This window comes from Battus philenor, unplaced genomic scaffold (genome assembly GCF_028537555.1).
Source record: "Battus philenor isolate CCGP_79_NKW_IND1 unplaced genomic scaffold, ilBatPhil1.0.hap1 SCAF_3, whole genome shotgun sequence".
NCBI lineage: Eukaryota > Metazoa > Arthropoda > Insecta > Lepidoptera > Papilionidae > Battus > Battus philenor.
Window position 1 is genome coordinate 15,724,796 of NW_027181693.1, and position 19,768 is coordinate 15,744,563.

At 36.6% G+C, this 19,768-nt stretch overlaps 1 protein-coding gene across 3 annotated transcripts in view; it reads left to right on the forward strand.

The window, feature by feature from the left end:
• Window positions 1-11,031, forward strand: part of Nrg (Neuroglian) — a 78,247-nt gene extending 67,216 nt beyond the window's left edge. Inside the window, exons 9-16 of one of the 3 annotated variants that reach the window (XR_011107716.1) lie at window positions 1,308-1,589; window positions 2,242-2,609; window positions 3,563-3,724; window positions 4,984-5,956; window positions 6,646-6,853; window positions 8,821-8,918; window positions 9,260-10,010; window positions 10,800-10,875. Coding sequence is in view for 2 of the 3 variants with exons in the window: in XM_068770235.1 (XP_068626336.1) it covers window positions 1,308-1,589; window positions 2,242-2,609; window positions 3,563-3,724; window positions 4,984-5,956; window positions 6,646-6,853; window positions 8,821-8,918; window positions 9,260-9,325; window positions 10,800-10,930 (2,288 nt within the window). In the remaining variant the exon portion in view is untranslated. Of the gene's footprint in view, window positions 1-1,307; window positions 1,590-2,241; window positions 2,610-3,562; window positions 3,725-4,983; window positions 5,957-6,645; window positions 6,854-8,820; window positions 8,919-9,259; window positions 10,011-10,799 lie in introns of all 3 variants that reach the window. The other 2 variants (XM_068770235.1, XM_068770234.1) reach the window with 2 other exon arrangements.
• The last annotated feature ends 8,737 nt before the right edge of the window (window positions 11,032-19,768 follow it).

Here is a 19,768-nt window from a genome sequence, read left to right on the forward strand (position 1 = left end):
GAGATGGTAATAAAATCGGTTAATAACAATTGCTTCAATTGTTTTGTGAAAACCGTGTAAAACAAGTACCGCGTAAATCGGGGGATAGGTGTACTCTATATTGTACTAGAAAATATATACATAGTTGCATAAAAGAAGGAAGTATAATGGTCTTATCATACGAGGCAATTCCACAAAGACAAACATAGTATGGTAACAATAGAAGAATAAATAACAAGTAGTTAACATGTACACATAGACAAAACATACATACATACATTTATTTGTATGTACTTATTATAAATACAGTATAATAAATAATTCATCAAACTTGATAACATTTGCCTTAAAAGGAATAAATAAAAGAATTAAAGGATAAATAAATCAATAGTCTAGTAATTGCATGTCTTATATTTAGCGGCTATGCATGTTTTCTTGCATTGCTCCTCACATCATCTTGTATGTTTCTCAAATTTCAATTCTATTTTGGTTTTTAGAATGTTATTATCGTTTCGTTAGTGGTGTCGTTGAGAAAGCTATCTGAAATGTTACAATGTAAAATTAAAAATTTTGAGTAGTCTACACAAAACTTATTTTAAGTAAACCACAGAGTAAATTGAAACACAAATTTTCATCTCATCTCATTTCAGCTGTTTAACATTTGAACGTCAATCAAAATAAGACATGTTAGAGTTGGTGTGTTGTGTATATATAAGGTGTTTTTTTTATGGCCCCCGCTATTGGGAGCTTCTCGTACCCCCTATGTCGTGGGGGACAGGGACTATTAAACATTATTTAATTTTTTCACATATTTTTTTTTTATTTTCGTTATCGTCTTTCATACATCGTATGATCTTTCGTTCTTTTCATTCTTGCCACAATTCTTCTGTCTTTCCCTTTCGTTCTGTAACGCCTTTCATACATCCCTCATTACTCTTTTACATTTTTATTATTTTATTTCTATATAGGATTATTACAATATCACTTGGTTTTACATTTTTTTTTTGATTTTTGTTGTTTACATTTATATAATACATAGAAGCACGAAGGGTCCTCCTTGAGCTTGAACCTGTGGAGGTACTCAGAGAACCCCCGTGCCCCGTGAAGAGCTGGGCCGAGACCGCGTCCACCTCGATACTGCGGAGCACGCGGTAGGCTGAAATGGCGTCCGGGAAAAATATCCTCGTCATTGAAGCCGTCGTTCCTTCCATATACCTCCTGTTCCATTCGTCGAGCGACTCCAGTCTCTGTTGTCGCTTGACGAATGAAACTATATACTCGTATATAAAAGGTGTTGTATAGTTATGGTTGATATCATATGGTTTCAGAGCGCACCGTGATCACGGACAAGCCCGAGCACTACGAGGTGGCGGCGGGCTCGTCGGCCACGTTCCGCTGCAACGCGCACGCCGACGACTCGCTGCACCTTGACATCATCTGGCTCAACGACGGCCAGCCCATCGACTTCGAGGCGCAGCCGCGCTTCCGCGTCACCAACGACTACTCGCTGCTTATCTCCGACACCAGCGAGCTGGACTCGGGCGAGTACACCTGCATCGCGCGCACCGCCGTCGACGAGGCGCGCGCGCAAGCCACGCTCACCGTGCAGGGTACGTACGCGTCCACCACTGGAACATGTCCCTACATCCCCTACAACCCTACATCGCACGCAAGCATCGCCCAAACAACAACAGTTTTATGGCCTAGATGATATCCAATGGAATAACGTAATCATCATGTCAGTCGATGGACGCCTCTGCAAAGCATAGGCCGTGTCCATATTCGGTTACCTGAGCTATGTCTATGGTCTACCTAGTGTTATCTATCGAGGCTATCATCTAGTGGTCGCCACTCGAGAGAATATTTCGACCCCAAAAACTGATTCTTCTGCAAATCTCCCCATGATTCGATCTTGCCTTAATTACTTTCTTTGTAATCGCTTTAATGAATATTTATTAATTTCTTCATCAGGAATAAATCAAATCTAATTCCTTGAATACAGGTTACATGCATGTTACAGATGTTGTGTATGTAAAGTTTTGCTCTATTGTACTCGTAACTGGGCGTGCAATGTACAGCACATTAAATATATAATTTTTTTAATTCAATTTTGTGTACTTATCTGTCGTTGATATACAAGCAATATTAGAATCACTATGAATATTATAATTTTGAAATTTGAATATATACAGTAATTATTAATAAAGTATAATTTAATTTTAAACTGCAAATGTAAATACTAAAATGTTGAAAATTTTGCAGACAAACCGAACCCACCAGCGTTAGACGGCGTCGAATGTCATGAGAAAGTAGCGACACTGAGGTGGCACTCTATGGGCGACAACCGGGCACCCATCCTGCGGTTCCTCATTCAGTACAACACGACCTTCACGCCCGACTCCTGGAACACGGCCAGCGACAACGTGCCAGCCATCGATACCTCGTGGACAGTAGAGCTTAGCCCATGGGCCAACTACACCTTCAGGGTGATGGCGTGGAACAAGATCGGGCCCTCCGTGCCTTCCTCGCACTCCGACGTATGCACCACTCAGCCAGACGTACCCTACAAGAACCCCGACAACGTGGAGGGCAAGGGACGTGACCCTACTAACATGGTCATCTCTTGGACGGTGAGTTTATGCAATTTCCAATCTTCACAATCTAACTCGATTTTTCCTAACGTGGGGCCCACGCCCCACCAGCGGACAATTTGATTGTTAAGAAGTGGCAATTCGAATGTGTACTCGACAAGAGTTAAACCCGTTCATTTTAGTATAAAAAAGTTTATAGGTTACATTGGGGAATGTAAGAATTATAGAAAGGCTAAGGTGGGCCATTGCATATAAAAGGTTGAAAAACACTGATCTGACTTCCTTGGTTCCCAAAGTCAGGTTTCCATGGGACCCCCAGAGGTCCATGGAAATTTACGAAAGCATTACAAAAAAAATGTCTGGTCACAATTCGAAAGCGAGGGTCCACGAAGATTTACAAATGTAGACGGATTATATTTTAAGAAACTCAGCGACTGTTATATGTGAAAACTTGCATATTCCATATTCAGTACATCTTTTAAAGCGCCGTCACCATCCGCAACCCTTGTTTCAGACATGCAAAGGAACGAAATACCGATTGTGTGTTTGCAATTTTTTTTTTGACAATTTTTCGGAATATGGTAGTAATTTAACTGCAGAGTGTCCACTGGAATCAGGGTAATTGTGAAAGAGGTCTATAAGAAAAAATACCTGGAAATCTTGGGTTCACTGGTGTCGAACACCCCAAAATGGCCATACCGCAAGGAATTTTTATGGTGTCCAAAGAGGTAATTTCGAGAGTCGACGTGGTTCAAGAATCTGCCTCTTATTAATTGACATAAGTTCATATTTGAATCTGTCAATATACTGTATGAGTTATGTTACATATACTAATTATAAGGCAGTCATTATTATACTTTAAAAAAACTGTTGTTATTTGGGAAAATAATGTTAACTTTACTCACATAATGCTATCACTCTCACCCATCACAGAAAAAAAAAACAAATAATTATTTATTAATCTATGTAATAATAATATTTTTATTTGACAGAAAATGCCTCAAATCGAACACAATGGCCCCGGCTTCTACTACCTGGTGTCGTGGCGGCGAAACATCACGGGGCAGCCGTGGAACGATCAGCAGGTCACCGACTGGCAGGAAACTGAGCTGGTCGTGCCCAACACGCCCACCTTCCAACCCTACAGGATTAAGGTATTAATACTTACCGACAGTCTTAAATGTATTTTTTTTACTTGATTGCTCACATTTGTTATGTATCTTACTAAAAAGCCTTTTAAGTGTGAGATGCACTTTTGTAATGTTTTAATTTGACTGATTATGTATTTTAAAAACCTTTTATTGAAGAGTTACAGTCCAAGCCAAAATCCTCTTGTGGACGGGCCGTTGAGCTTAAGCCCTTTGCAGGCTTCTTTATTTCCTGAAGTTCAAGTCATTTAAAGGTCAAAGTGACCATATCCTCGCTTTCCAACAGGCGGGTTGGCGAAGGACCTAGTAAGCAATAAAAAAATACAAAATAGATAACCCGAGGTTTTGAACTATACTATATATATACTATAAGTTTTGCCTAAAAGTGAAGAAACGGAAGACGTACTCTATCTCTCAGATACATATAAATAGATTGTTTATTTGTTTTAAAAATTAACACTGGCGTCTAAAATAACCTGACGTGTTTTAAAACCCTTTTTTTATTATCTTAATTTTTAAGTTATTCCCCTGTTTTTTGGGGGGTACACGGGATTTTTTATTATGTACAAAATATTTTATTTTTAAATATAGAGCTTAGTAACCCCATGTGTCATTCACCTAAGCAATCTAAGAGCTCAGTGGCCTCCTAATCCGGTTAATAGAGTCCAAAATAAAAATCAATACCTTCATAAAACAGCATTAGTCATCGACAGAGATGAATACTATGTAAACAAAACTAAATTAAAAATAAAACTATTATATTGTAAAGAGTTTTAAATGGTAACACTATCATCTTTACATAAAAGCGACAGTTTGGGAAATAATTGATGTGAGAGCAGTCACAGATAAACTCAAATTTGTTGTAGACTCAGACCAGATTAGGACGCTTATCGAGTCCTCCCCAAATAGCGTTATTTTAAGTTGTAGGATATCATTATAGAGAGCACAATTTGGTATTAGTCATTTCACTCTGGATTAGACATATGCAAGTAATTAGAAATAACTTATTTTGTTAAAAAAGTATTTTCCTTGTTATTGTTAAATTGGTTTTATATTTACATACTGAGGAGACAGCAAACATCAATTCGCCGAACAATCAATGAAGAAATCAAATTTGCACTAAATAATTAAGTTTAGTTTTTTAATAAAACCGTAATAAATAATAAATCATATTTTTAATTGATTAGTGTCATATTTACTAGTAACCATCATTTTATTGTATATATTCAATATTACATAAATGATTGGATTGATTTTACTTTCAGGTGATCGCCGTTAATTCAAAAGGAACGTCGAACGTAGCGCCCGTGGAGGTGATCGGCTGGTCTGGAGAGGACACGCCGCTGCAGGCGCCGACCAACTTCTCTCTCGTGCAAGTGACCACCGGCACCACAGCCTTGCTCAGTTGGAACCCCGTGCCGGCGGAGTCCGTACGCGGACATTTCAAAGGATACAAGATCCAAACCTGGACTGATGGAGAAGAAGACAGAATCAAGGAAGTCCTAGTCAAGGCGGATGCATCCAACGCTCTTGTGTCCAAGTTCAGGCCCTTCAAGAAAAACAATGCCAGGATCCTGGTCTACAACGGCCGTTTTAACGGACCCCCGAGTGAAGTCCTCAGCTTTCTCACCCCTGAAGGAAAACCTGGAACCGTGAAGTCGTTCGAAGTCTATCCCATTGGATCTTCAGCCATGCTTCTCAAATGGGACAAACCGATTGAAGAGAATGGAGTGTTGACCGGATACAAAATATACTACCAGAAGGTGACTGGAACAGCTCTTGGACCACTGCAAGAGAGGAAGAAGGAGATTGACCCGAAATTCGACCGAGCTAAGTTGGCCGGTTTGGAGCCAAACACAAAGTACAGGATTGAAATCCGCGCGAAGACAAAAGCGGGTGAAGGCGACAAGTATTACGTGGAGCAGACCACCAAGGCGATGGTGAATGCGAAACCGGACATTCCGGTGTTCGAGACCATGACGGTACCGGCCAAGGAGGGCACTGCTCATATCCTGGTGCGCTGGATACCATCACTTGACGGCCATCCGGGTACACATTTCGTGGCGTGGTACAAACTGAAGGGACACCCCGACTGGCTGAAGACGAACGAAATAACCGAGGACGACTATGTGATAGTTACGGGACTGGAGCCCGGGCAGGTGTATGAGGTGAAGGTGACTGCACACGACGGCGAGTACTTCAGCACCAGTGAGATTAAGGATGTTGACACAACTATTGGTGAGTAACTTAAATCATAGCCATATTTTGATTTGCATGGAGATATATTAGTAATAGTCAAATATATTTAGCGAGGAATAGATGGCCAATGTGGTCTTTAGGTTCTGGAGTGGCCAAGGACTGGCAATAGCAGTGTAGGCGATCCACCCATAAGGTGGACAGAAGACCTTGTAAATGTCGTCGGAAGACACCAAATGCAAGCTGTTTTCCAACAGTCCTTTTATAAATCTATATGGAAGGGCTAATCACCAGTATCGGATGTCCAATGTCTGAAATTATGATTGAAAAAACAGTACTGTTCTGGCTCTCCATTTCTAAAATTTTAATTTGTAATTTTTATAAATCTTAGTTCTTATTAGTGTTTATTATAAAAGTGGACTGAGGACATCTTAAAAGCCGCAGAAAGTCGCTCGATGCGGGCAGCGCAGGACCCGTCATCGTTACAAACTTTAGGAGAGGAATATGCCTTGCAGTGGACGTCTACCAGCTGACATGACGATGATAATGCTAAATCGAATTATTCCAAATACAAAAAAATTACCAATGCACAGCATAAGATATAAAGACAATCTTGGTACACCTTTAATATGTTCCATAAAATGTTCCTTAAGTTTGTAACATGTGGTCAGCTGTATGTTTTTATTATAATCTGTGATAATGATTAATGAATGTTATGTTCGTAAATGCAGACGGGCCGATGATAATGCGCGACGACAAGATGGCGACGGCGGGCTGGTTCATCGGCGTGATGCTGGCGCTGGCGTTCCTGCTGCTGGTGCTGGTGCTGGTGTGCGTGGTGAGGCGCAACCGTGGCGGCAAGTACGACGTGCACGATCGCGAACTGGCGCACGGCCGACGCGACTACCCCGACGGCGGATTCCACGAGTACACGCACCCGTGAGTACAAGCACATACACATACAGACACACACCTAAAGGCACATACATCGCGTGCGTAACACACTACCAGAGTGCACACACAAGCATTTTCGTGCGTTACGTACTAAAATACTATATTGATAGATAGCTAGTGCGATATAGACACGCATTATGTTATAAAAATAAAAATAAAAAAATATAAATACGTCTTAGCAACGCTCAAATACACATACATATTGTGCCGTTATTAAGAAGAAAAATATACATATATTTATATTTAATTTAATTAACTAAAATAGGTAGTTGGCAACAAAAGGTAAAAAAAAAAAATATATGTATATTTAATTAATTAAGGGTAGTGGGCAGAAGGCCTGGTCTAATTTTGCACCGCAGTTCGGTACTCCCCTGATGGTGGTGGTAGGCAGCTGCACGATCTCCCAGGACTGGTCAGGCGGCAGCAAGTCGAGAGCAGGGAGCGCCGATAGGTTGCAGTATGTGTCGGTTCCGGTGCACGGTGATATAATTTCAACGGTGTAAAACTTGCAGTGTAAAACTTGTAGCATAAAAGTCGTAGTATAAAAGTCGCAGTGTAAACTTTGCAGCATAAAACTTGCACCCCTTTGGGGTGCGAGACGATGTAAAGGTTGTGGCGTGAACTAAATGATGCCCAGAGAATGAATAGGACCAAGGCGTGAATTTATAACGTAAATTCTAATTGGCCTCGGCGCGTATGAAGACACATAGCTGGTGAACGCAACCGACACAAAGAGTGTGCGTCGGTGCGTGAGACGACACCTAGTTAGTGAACGCGACCGAGGCCAGGATCCTTCTCCTGGCAAATGTCAACTGCTGTCGCTGGTGCGCGGGCACATAGGAATTTTTGTTATAAAAACAAAGATCCGTTAAACCAATAGCATGCTCCCACGACCCCACGCCACTTGAGACGTACCGTTACCCGCTAAGGGTTGAACAATTTTTTGCCGTATTGCGATTTATGAGACGTTTCTCGTGATTATATTTTTTTGGTTAAAATTTTAACTAAGATTTATGGGACGTTAACTTGCAACGTTACAATATATGAACATTTTACGCACGTTATTGCATCACGCACACTTGCAAAAGTTGCGTACATACGCACCTTGTCTGCTAGGTATGTTTTATGTACATGCGAGCTTGTGTACACTTGTATACTCACACACACATATATTTTACGTACCAACCACATCGCCATCTATATATTACACACACACGTCTGCTTCGTGATGTAAGGAAGATATTTGCAGAATGCACACATAGTTCACATATACACACTTGTAAATAACTCTTCAGTAGCTGACTTATCAGGATAATTTATTTATAGGTTTATTTTGTAAAGGGTAATATTGACGCCCATCTGTGCAACGCCCATGATGCAGTATAATGAAAGTATTAAATTTTAAAGAATACCATATGTACATTGATTATTTAGATAATTATACATACTTTGGCTGATGAATCTCCAATGGCTTGATCAGTACTCCAAAATTATGGTCAATTTGAATAGCTGTATCTTTGATTTCTTTTAAATTTAAAAGCCACCTTTTACTTTTACTAATACTACCCGGATAACATATCCCAGCCATTGAACTAAATTTGAAATTTTTACGCGATTTAATACGCATTTAAAACGCGCAAACGAATATTTTTTTTTACAAATATTGTATGACAAAAGTACAAAATATGTGTATTGAAGTTATATATATTGGCAAATGTATATGACAGCACTCCTATACTTAAGATGCCGATTAGTTAATTATGACCGGTTTTTGAATTTCGCTAATTTTATGGTAGAATAATAATTATTATTATTCACGCCTGTAATTTTTCGATTTCCTAGGAGCTGACGTAGGATATATATATATTTTGGATAGGATATATAAATATTCATTGACTCGGCTACTGTTGATATTTACAATGTAACCTCCTATACTCGCGTTGAAATTTCAGACTGGACAACAAGTCACGTCATTCCATGAGCAGTGGCACCAAGCCGGGCCCCGAGAGCGACACCGACTCCATGGCCGAGTATGGCGAAGGTGAAACAGGTATGTGATTTACAAGCTCCCCGTACAAAGCGTTCATTCAAGACAATATTTTTGCTTTTTTTAATTACTTATAGCTTGCCGTGATATAATTGTCATAACGCATTTAACGTCTTGATATGCATGGTATGATTTATCTGTTATAAAAATGATAAAAAGTATAGTTTTTTTTTGTTATAATTTTAATCTATTTGCTAGTTAAAATACAGAAATGTAATTAAAATAATAATATCAAATTTATGTTCAAAGTGAAGTGAAACGTTTACTGACTAGCTTTGTCGCAATCGACGCATGGTGTTTGTGTTTTTTTTTGTTTTGCCGGCTGTATGCATGGTTCGTTACAGCGGGTATGAATGAAGACGGCTCGTTCATCGGCCAGTATGGGCGCAAGCGACGCCCGCCCCCCACCGGTCAGCCAGACTCCGCCTCGCAGGCCTTCGCCACGCTCGTTTAATACACCCTCTCCCTAAACTCCATCAACATCACCTTTATACCCTATTTTATTTAGGCTGCACGGCCTTGATGCCTTTGACTAAAAATAAACAGCGTTCAATATCTATGCTTGACATTGTCATAGTGCCATCAAATCAGCTGTCTCAATTGTCTTTTTTCTTGAAGAATCTTTAAAATAAATACGGCATTTATATTTTATTGTAACTCGAATTATAAAGATCTGTTATACTTTTTTTTCTTGAAGTATTCTTCAGTTAAATTAAGATTTCAATTGGTTGTTAATTATAAATTACTCATAAGTTTATACATACCGAGTTTTTATTGTACTATTTCAAAAATAGTATCTATAAAGATTCATGTCCACAGATAATGCAAACGTTGCACGAATCTCTAATAGGTTAGGCATGAGTACACAATAAGTTAAGTGTAATTAGGTTGTAAAAACTTGATATTATCTAGAGTTAGTGCGAGTTGCAGTGAAGTTTTCTACTTATAGATTTTATACGCACTTGCTTTGTGTTATGTTTTTTTGCATTAAATATATTTTGAAAATAGATTAGATATATCCCTGTTTCCGTCCTTGTCTGTGCCCCTGATTTTTATCTATGCACGAGCAGCCAGTTACTTTTGTTTTTTTATGAGGTATGTTTTTATGCTTTGCCTGTTGAAGCTATTTTTAATTTTTTGATTAATTTTTTTAGTTATTATTTATTGTAATCACTTTGTTCATTGAATATATACAATAAAAACAAAGTAGTTCCATCCATTGTAACTTTTCTAGTATTAAATAAATGCAGAGATACAACGAGGGCATACTTAGTGTCGTACAGAGTCTAGTATTCTCTTCTGAAGTATTTTGAAGAACTTATCCCCAAAATTTGAAAATTGTGGTTACGTTAGTTTCGACAATAAAATTTAAAATAATCCTTTGTTTAGCTGCAATAATACGTGTTGCAAGGTGCTGAACACGAATAAGTCCAGCCACCCGAGGATAAAACAACCATTCAACTTTAATATTGTGTAATTTATTGTGAAGGATTTTTTTAATTAGATTTTTTTCTATGCAGTTATAGGCGATAAGTGTATAAAATTTAAAGGAATGAAATCAATGTTTTCAGAAATAATAAATAATGTAATGAGACAGCAAAAAAACCCTATTCTAAATACTACTACCTATTAAAATTAATTATTGTTTATTATCTGTTTCTGCAGACTGTTTAATGCCAGTTATTGGCATGACTAATTTTAATATTAAAAAATAAATATTTTACAGTGGTCACTTTATGGAATTGGAAATAGATAGTAAAATCGTTAAAAAAAATTCTTATGTATTATACATTCATAAGCTTCTATACCCTTTATAATCAGTTAAATTAGTTTTATGATATGGCTATAATTCATTATATTAATATTTTTGCATCGTGTTGGCAGGTCGATTCACGGAGGACGGTTCGTTCATCGGTCAGTACGTGCCGGGCGCGCGAGTCCTGCCACCACCGCCAGTGCCTCCCGCCCCCCCAGTGGCTCCAGCGCCGGGACCGCAACCCCCCACCTACGTGTAGACCGGTGACGTCAGAGGGGACACGCTCACACGCCACTCACACTGCAAAATAACATGATAATTAATAATTAATAGAAGTGATTCCGGCACTTTGTTTTAATATTATAAATATCTGCTGTCCTCCGCCTGTTTCGCCTGCAGGTGCAGCATGTTAGCCGATAGACTTTTACTACAAGTCTACAAGTATTGTTATGTCCACGTTCATTAAGGGTGTAATTTCATAAGTTGAATTTTTTGTAATTTTTAACATTACAAAAATGTGATCAAGTTTTACAATATACTCCACTTTTTGGTAGAAATTTCAAGTATCTGAACCTTATAGTTTCAGAGATGTCATGATTAGTCAGTACATAGGTGGACATATTTATATCTCATGCAAATCCTCAGTCAAAATCCCCTATTGTGACATCTATCTTGAAATTAAACTACTAGAACTTCAAGCATGTCCTGACACATACGAACCATGTCAAATTTTTATGTGAACACATATACTGAGTAATGTTAAATCTTCATTGTTTTTTTGCTATTAGAATCACTTCTATTTTATTATTAATTATATATCTGTGTGGGTTACACCATAATATTTGTGTCCCTTAAGATCCAGTGTTTATTTTCCTCCCCGAATGCTTAAAGTCAATGTTCTCAGTGTCTAAGAATGTAAGCGAGTTTATGATTCATACGGCCTCGTGTGATGTTCGATATTATGAATATAGATTAAATAAACGCATTCTCTCCTCCATACTGCCAGTGATTCGTGATTAAAAAAAAATATAATTTTATTTATTGACACGTGTTTATTGAAAATCTATTCGCTGATATTTTTTTAGTTTAAATATATTAGTTTTTCTATACGATCGGCATAAAATTGGCACTAGAACCTAGTGTCGGTAGTGAAGACTATTGATTATACAATTAGGTTGTTATACGGTTTTTAATCTATAAATGCAAAAGCAATCAATGTACACGATCTCGCTGCATAAATCGGACGGTATTGTTCTCTCTACGAAATAGATTTGTTTGTTTATGAGACTGATTTTAAGTAATGATGTTAAATAGTCGTCATAACCTGGCACTCGGTCGAAATAATCTCGAGTAGTTACAAAATAGACACCCTCTCCTTATATTATCAAAACCTAAACATCTCAATTTAATACTATATATTCGACCAAACACGTTTGTAGGATGTAGAAAATTTCGTGGCTGGATATCAATTATTTTTAAAACTAAGATTACGGCTAGCATTTCAAATTAAAAAGATGCTATTTTTGTCACTAAACGTATTTGAGGTATTGGATTAAAGTAAAAAGATATAGCTCTGGATACCGGTGGTCAGACGTCGCCAGATTTATTATCTATCTCGCGTAAAATACACAGAAAAAATATATCTATATGCTTGTTTGTTCAAATTGACTTAATGGACGAGTAGCAGTGATTTTCTGTGTCGTTCGTATTTTTATATCAAATGCATATCTACGTCAGTTACTAAATCACGCTATGGACCACAGACAAGAATTATTTTGTACAAATTTAAGCTCACTTAATTTGGCAAGAGGAATATATTTATCTATTAACAGAGATATCTTATTAGGTCACTTTCATTACGTACTATAACACCAAAGTACGTGAATGAAAAGTATAATAATGATGAAACGATATCAATTAATGAATATATTTTACAATTGAGTAGAGTGTGAAATATTTTTATATTAACGGCCAGTTTGACCACCGGGGCGATGTTGGTGCTTTGCGGAATGGTGGGATTGTAATGTATTCGATGTTGTGATTGTAAGGATAGTGTAAGAGGATGGAGAAACAATCGGCTCGTTACCATGACACGAACAAAATCAGATTAAAAATTTAATTAAAAAAAACATCTCACACAGAGGTTCCATCTATTTGATACCTTTGACACTAAAATTTCGACCGGTAAAAAAAGTTACGCATTATGTCAAATAGTGACATGACTAAATATTAATGCCCGTATAACATTTAATAATAAATATCTAGATATTTTTCCCTAGTTTTTCGTGTTCGCATAAAAAATATATAGTCTGTATTTGATGACTTTTCCCACTTTATATTAAGCATGAATTGGCAACTGTACACGAAGATGTGTTTATCGTATTAATCAGTAGATGTTACGGCTTTTTGTATTTACTTATTTCGTGTTACATTTGTGTAATATGCGTATTTGATATAATTGACGTTTGAAATTGACACGTCGCCGTTCGGCCATCAATAAAAATTGTATCTCAAAATAAATAAATTAATTTATAAATTCGTTGCTATAAGTTATTCGCGTTTATGTATGGCAGCACTTTGTCTATATCCCGTGTCGGAATCTCTACTGTATCGTTTAGAATTAAGGCTAGATTCTCGTGTTAACTAATCTTAGGCAGTTAACGCTCGCTTGTCGCATCTATTAAGTATTTATTCTTTGCTTTTTAATATTTCATATACGCATTGGCAGGTAAAGTAATGGGAACCTCCATATTGTTGGCTGTCAGTGTTTTGTTTACCTTCTCAAAATATCTTATAATTTTCTTTCTTCGCCTGAAAGGTGTCAGGTATTAAATGAACATTCCACGCGGTCAAACCATGTTGATTTTATAGATGTATGTTTATTTATGTTCCCGCATACGACGGTCGGATGTAATCTGTGAAATGTTTTTAAAACTCGCTGACGTTGCGTTATGGCGGGAACAACAGAGTTATTATTTATTTATTATCTATTTATTTCATCCAAACTTAAATGACATTTTCGCTTCTAAGGCCGCTCGTTTTTGATTCAGAGCTTACTAAGTAACCATTGGTACCTTATACATTGCATTATATTTATATTTGATGGCACTGTTATTAGCCCCTTTAAGTTATTTGTTAAGGAGTCTATCATGTCTATTGTCTAGTAAGAATTATTAATAATATATATATATATATATATATGTATATTAATATTAAATATGGTACGGGAGCCTTACTTGATTCGTGTTTCGTCGCTAATTACGCAGAGCTGTTGAACAATTAACATTTATTTCTAATTCGTTAGCATTGGAAACAAAAAAAGTTGAAAGATAAATAAATTGTTAAATACGGTGATATCACTGCCTTCTCCTTGAAATTCATAGAATTAATTATGTGTTCATTGTATTTACTCTGTGTAAATAAATTTGAATGAAAACAACCTCGTAGTCGTTGCCTCCGAAGTGCCGTGAATGTGAAAGGCGTTTAAAAACTCGCTAACAAGCATAAAATACGTTGGATAAATATAAAAAAAAATATCTTGTATATTCTGGCTGCATCAATTTTCGATATAGTACTTGTAAAACCTTAAAGTTTTCTCCTAGCTAATATATTGTTAATTATAATTTTTATCTCCCATTAAGGCTGAACGCAACTGGTTGGAATTATTTGTTGTGCCGATCAATGCGTTTGATGTTAATCTTTGTAATACAGACGCTTTTCTGTCGCATTTCCATCTATTTGTATCATTTATTGAAAAAAAAATCGATAAAATATAAATCGATTATTAATAAATGACGTTTGATTTCGCGCCAATTCAACCATAGACTATAGATGGCGTAGAGAAGCGTCTGTACCATAAGAAATCCTGTAAGCTTCTTAATACGGAGTTGTTCTGTTGAGACGATAGTTTTGCATTTAAAACAAGTTGGTACATAACAAATTGTAAGTTCCCCCCGCGCGTGGGGTTCACGAATTAACAATTAAAGTTTTAGTTCTGATTAAGTGACGGTAATTTATTGTGTATCTACGATAGATATTTTTTTATGTTGCATAGAAAATAAATTTTAAGAAATTTATTCGTTTCTATCATTTATATACCACAAAAATCAGACTGGTCGGAACATGGTAGACAGGAAATCAAGCTTTTGAAATGTGGTAGCATAACCAAGAGATCTATACTCGATCGATATTTATAAAGACCAGGTTCTTTACCATCTGCTAAATGCTGATCCTTGGCTACTTCTGCCACTTAACTTAGATCCAACCAGAGAGTCACAATAACCTGTTTATGGTAAGAAAAGTAGAGGGAAAGAGACGAAGAAGGAGATCACCAAACGGATGCGCAGACTATACATGAGGTGATGGGACTCACAATATCGGAAGCATTAAAAAAAGCAGGTTGTAAACACTTGTGAAAGGATCGACACGAATCCTCAATCGAGAAGAAGACTAATTAATATTTATCTATCTACCCACTATTTGTACAAAAGGCTGCCTCGTGTGTCACAATGCGAGGGTACAAAGATATTTCATTGCAATTTTTCTAACATTATGCGCTCATGTTAAAACTTGATTTGGGAATTCGCTATTACTATATACATAAATAAAAGTAAATGACTTCGGTAGTATTTTCAAGGCATTATATCGGCATCACTACAATACATATAATACACTAAACTAATAACTCACGTCTTGGAAGATCCAAACGCATGGGTGGTTCAAGCGATAACCTAGACATAGTGATGCCGGTGAGTCTAGATTTGTAGCCACTAACAAGGCTGGCAAGTATTCATCTACCCTCAACAATTTGGTGGTTTTCCATTTCGTTATGACCCATATATGACTAGTGACATTCAGATGGAGTCTTCGAACGGTCCTCCCCCACTACCGCTTCTCTGCGTAACATTGGACTACCCACAATAAGGTGGTTACAAAATATGTGTTTACCCCACTAGAATTATATTTTAACAATGAAGCGATTTTACAACGCGGCCATATCGACATCGTCTTCATTATAAATTAAGCTATACGACATCCACTGGTGTATAAAGACCTCCGTAGATTCCTTAAGAACCATTCGGAGTCTGGATGCTTTTTGCATTTTCTGATCACCGTAAAAATGTCCTCTGTTCACCTCATGAATGCGGCATCCTACGCTGCGCTTGCTGTTCCAAGATTCACTCCAGAAAGGCCTCCATGACCTTCTGTTCTCCGCAGTGTCGTCTGCTTATTACCACTCGTACTTGGCAATTAGCTGGACTATATCGAATACGTTTTGTTTCGCTCCCAACATATACACATACGTATATATACTTATATATATATATATATATATATATATATATATATATATATATATATATATTTATATGTGTATATTAAATTTGGATCGAGTTTACTGAGGTATTTAAGTACCAGGGGGACCGGAAAATAATGTCGTTTCTGTCGACATATATTACAGAAAAACCGATTGATTTCTACCGCTCCGGCATTGAAAATTTGTATACTAGACGGCATAAGGTTGTTGTAATGCCATTTCTGTCGAAGTTTACAGAAAAACCGACTGGTTTCTAGCGCTGCGGCATTGAAAATTTTATACTAGATGGCCAAAGGTTGTTGATAACGAATGTGAATACATTGATTAGAAATAAAAACTTGTTAAAAATGTAGTCGTGTTAATTTAACTTAAGAAAGCGACATTACTTTCCGGTTCCCCAAATTTTTTAATATCACCATAAATAGTAGTGTTTCAATTATAATAAACTATATGTTTTTTGTTATGTCTTAGTTAAATTTTGATTTCTCCAACTTTACGTTTTAATGCTTAAAGCTGCTTAACATAGACCTTTTGAGTGATTAGGCTCGACGACTCCTTCAGGAACTTAGGTCTTTTTAGTCTACATATAAAGACATTTGAGCTCAGCATCTTCCGCAGTCAACCTGTTTAAGATAAAGAATCTGCAAAAGGTCTATTATGACTATATTCAAAGGATCTTTAGACAAAGGCTTTTAATATCTTCGTAAAATATATTTTTTTTATTCTAGTAATACCTTTGTTAAGAATCAAATAAGATCCGCGGAGGGATCAAGGTCACCGAAGTAGTACAAAGAGTCGCTCTTCTGAGAGTGCAGTAAGAGGGGACTTTACTCGTACATTAGGTGCACCAAAAACAAAGTCAAAGTCACGAGATGTCGCTAGATGTGGGCAGCATGAGCGGTCATCGTGCTGATCTTTGAGGGAGGGCTATCCCTTGCAGTGGGCGTCCATCGGCTGACAACAAGAAGAAATATTTAATGGTATCAGGCGTTACCTTGCGGAAGTTCATCCTAAGTAAGAAAAAGACCAATGTTTAGCCACTTCCGCACATGCAGTGGTAGTCGAGCAACAAATCACTCAACACGTGTTTCACCCCTTCACGGGGCATCTTCAGGAGTTATGTTACACCGATTAATGCCAAACACAGAGTGCACTCGGTGGCAGTTGTGTAATTCGCATTGCTTGCCACAAACGCATTTATCAGCGGGCTGGCGGGCGGTGCACTTTATTGCACGACTACCACTGCATGTGCGGAAGTGGCTAAATATTGGTCTTTTTCTTAACAAGAAGAAAACCTTTGTGAATACTACAGCGGAGCTTCTTCTGTACTAATAAAACTTAACAATTACTGAAATTCATTTTAAATATAATAAATGCAGAAATCAAACCAATGAAAGGCCTCAACACTATGGACTTGAAGACTAAAATTTATAATTAAAATCTTTTTAGTTAAGGAAACAAGACTTCTCGGACTAGTAATTTATAATTAGTTGCTATTTCCAAATAAATTATAATAATAACATTATATAAAATAAACTATATAATATACATATATATATATGTATATATATATATATATATATATACATCGAATTGATGGAATAAATACATTGTTAAAATAATAAGTTAACAAGAACTTTGTGTAGTATATTATAATCAACATATAATTAGCAATAATATACAATTATTAATATATAATAATGATACTGCAATATGGCTGTGACCATGCAGGGGGTGGATACAATGCTCTGTGATTTCAATAGAGCTTCCTAACAAATAGGCCTTTAAATATAAATTTATTTTAAAGACAAAGTTAATATGTAATGTCCATGTCGTGCTTACTCAAGTAGTTGTCGAAGGTGCTACGCTCGAAGTTGTAGTCACCTATATATCACCTGAACAAACTGTCTAACTTGGCACGAAGAAAAAAAGAGAAAAAGATCACTCATGGAATCCAACTCCAATGTGCAGCGTTCGGGAAGCTTCAAAACATCTCGTATAAAATACCGGAATTTTTGAAGACGAAGGTATTTAACAAATGTGTGTTGTCGATGATGATATACGGATCTTAGACCTGGTCACTAACGGCGGTACTTCCAAGACGGCTGAACGTCACCCAGAGAACAATGGACACAGCTGTGTTCGGAGTTTTGCTGCGAGATCGAATTAAGAAATGAGATTCGTAGAAAAACTAAGGTCATCGTCGTAGCTCGGAGAATTTCACATCTGAAGTGTCCCATAGATGCGGCGTAGATAGGCCCCAATAAGGTACAAGGGGACTTTAAATTATTACTATATTGTACGACTACCTACTATTTGTTCTCATTGTTTCCTTTTCATGTTGTTTGTGAGAAATCGTCTCGTGTGGTTTCTTGTTTGTCTACCCCCTATTAATGACTTTTTAACAGGTGTTTACAAAATAAGTAAGTAATTTACAACAATTACGCAATTATTTTACAAACACGTATAAGATATATGACATTATTGCCTGAACTTGAATATCACCTAGTGATTGGTAGACTAATCAAATTATTTCGATTTATTTAATACACTTTTATTGACACAATACAAAAGAAATAATAATTTTCTTTAAATATTAAGAAATGTATTATACGAGTATATATGGAGTCTGATGGTTGGTTTATGTTTTCAAACTTAAATGAAAATTGTAATATTGGACACATAGTTTTAATTTTAACGATAGAATATAAATGCGGATTTTACTTTTTAAAGAGTACGTTGTTCAAATGTCTTCTGGCGAGTTGCACACACTGTTCAAAACGGAGCCATGTCTTTGTGCCACACGCTGTTATAAATTTGGTGCAATTTGCAATTGAGCTGATTTCTTGACGAATATTTTCTTTTAAATTCAAATGAGTTCGAGAATTATTATTTTAAACTTTTTTTTGAGGTTATCCCGTCAAAAAATCCTTAGAGTAAAGTCGGGCGACCTCGGTGACCATGGAATATCCCCGAAGCGACTAATAAATGTTTTGGAAAAAGCTTCCCGAAGAAAATTCTATAAAAGCTTTGGCCGTGTGTGAAGTCGCACCATCCTGTTGGATCAACGTGTGTGGTGAGTACGATGGATTTCGCTTTGAGCTTCAAAAAGAAATCTCTAATCTCGAGCATTTTCGAAAAAAAAAATGTTCTAATTGTCAAATTTAAAAAAAATATTCGCGAAATATTCATAGTTCGTACTAAGTAATATTTAAGATATTTAATAGAATCAGGCGTCATTTTGCGGAAGTTCATCCTAAGTAAGAAAAGGACCAATATTTAGCCACTTCCGCACATGCAGTGGTAGTCGTGCAACCGTGCAAGTCGTGCAATCGGAAGTGGCTAAATATTGGTCTTTTTCTTAAATATTTAAGAACGGGGGGAATATTTAAAAACGGGGGATTAATTTATACTTTGTATAAATATATATTTAAATGTATACATAATATGAATGTATATATAATATTATATGAATGTTTTGACTTTGTTGCCAAGTTGGCTAGATGGATAGCAATGTTTATTCGAAAGACAAAATACTAAGCGATTATTAAACATTTTAAGCATTAAAGGGAGATATCAATAATGCAATTGAACTTTTTTATTTGCATAAAAACTAATTAATATAAATTTACAGTATTTACTCAACATGGCACAAAAAAACTTTGAAATTTCAAAACAACAACTTTGACAAACATTCTATTGTCGACCGCAGTATTTAAATCCGCCTAACATCGTGTAAACTTCAAATCGGGTAAAGCACAACAAAGTTATCCCGTGCGT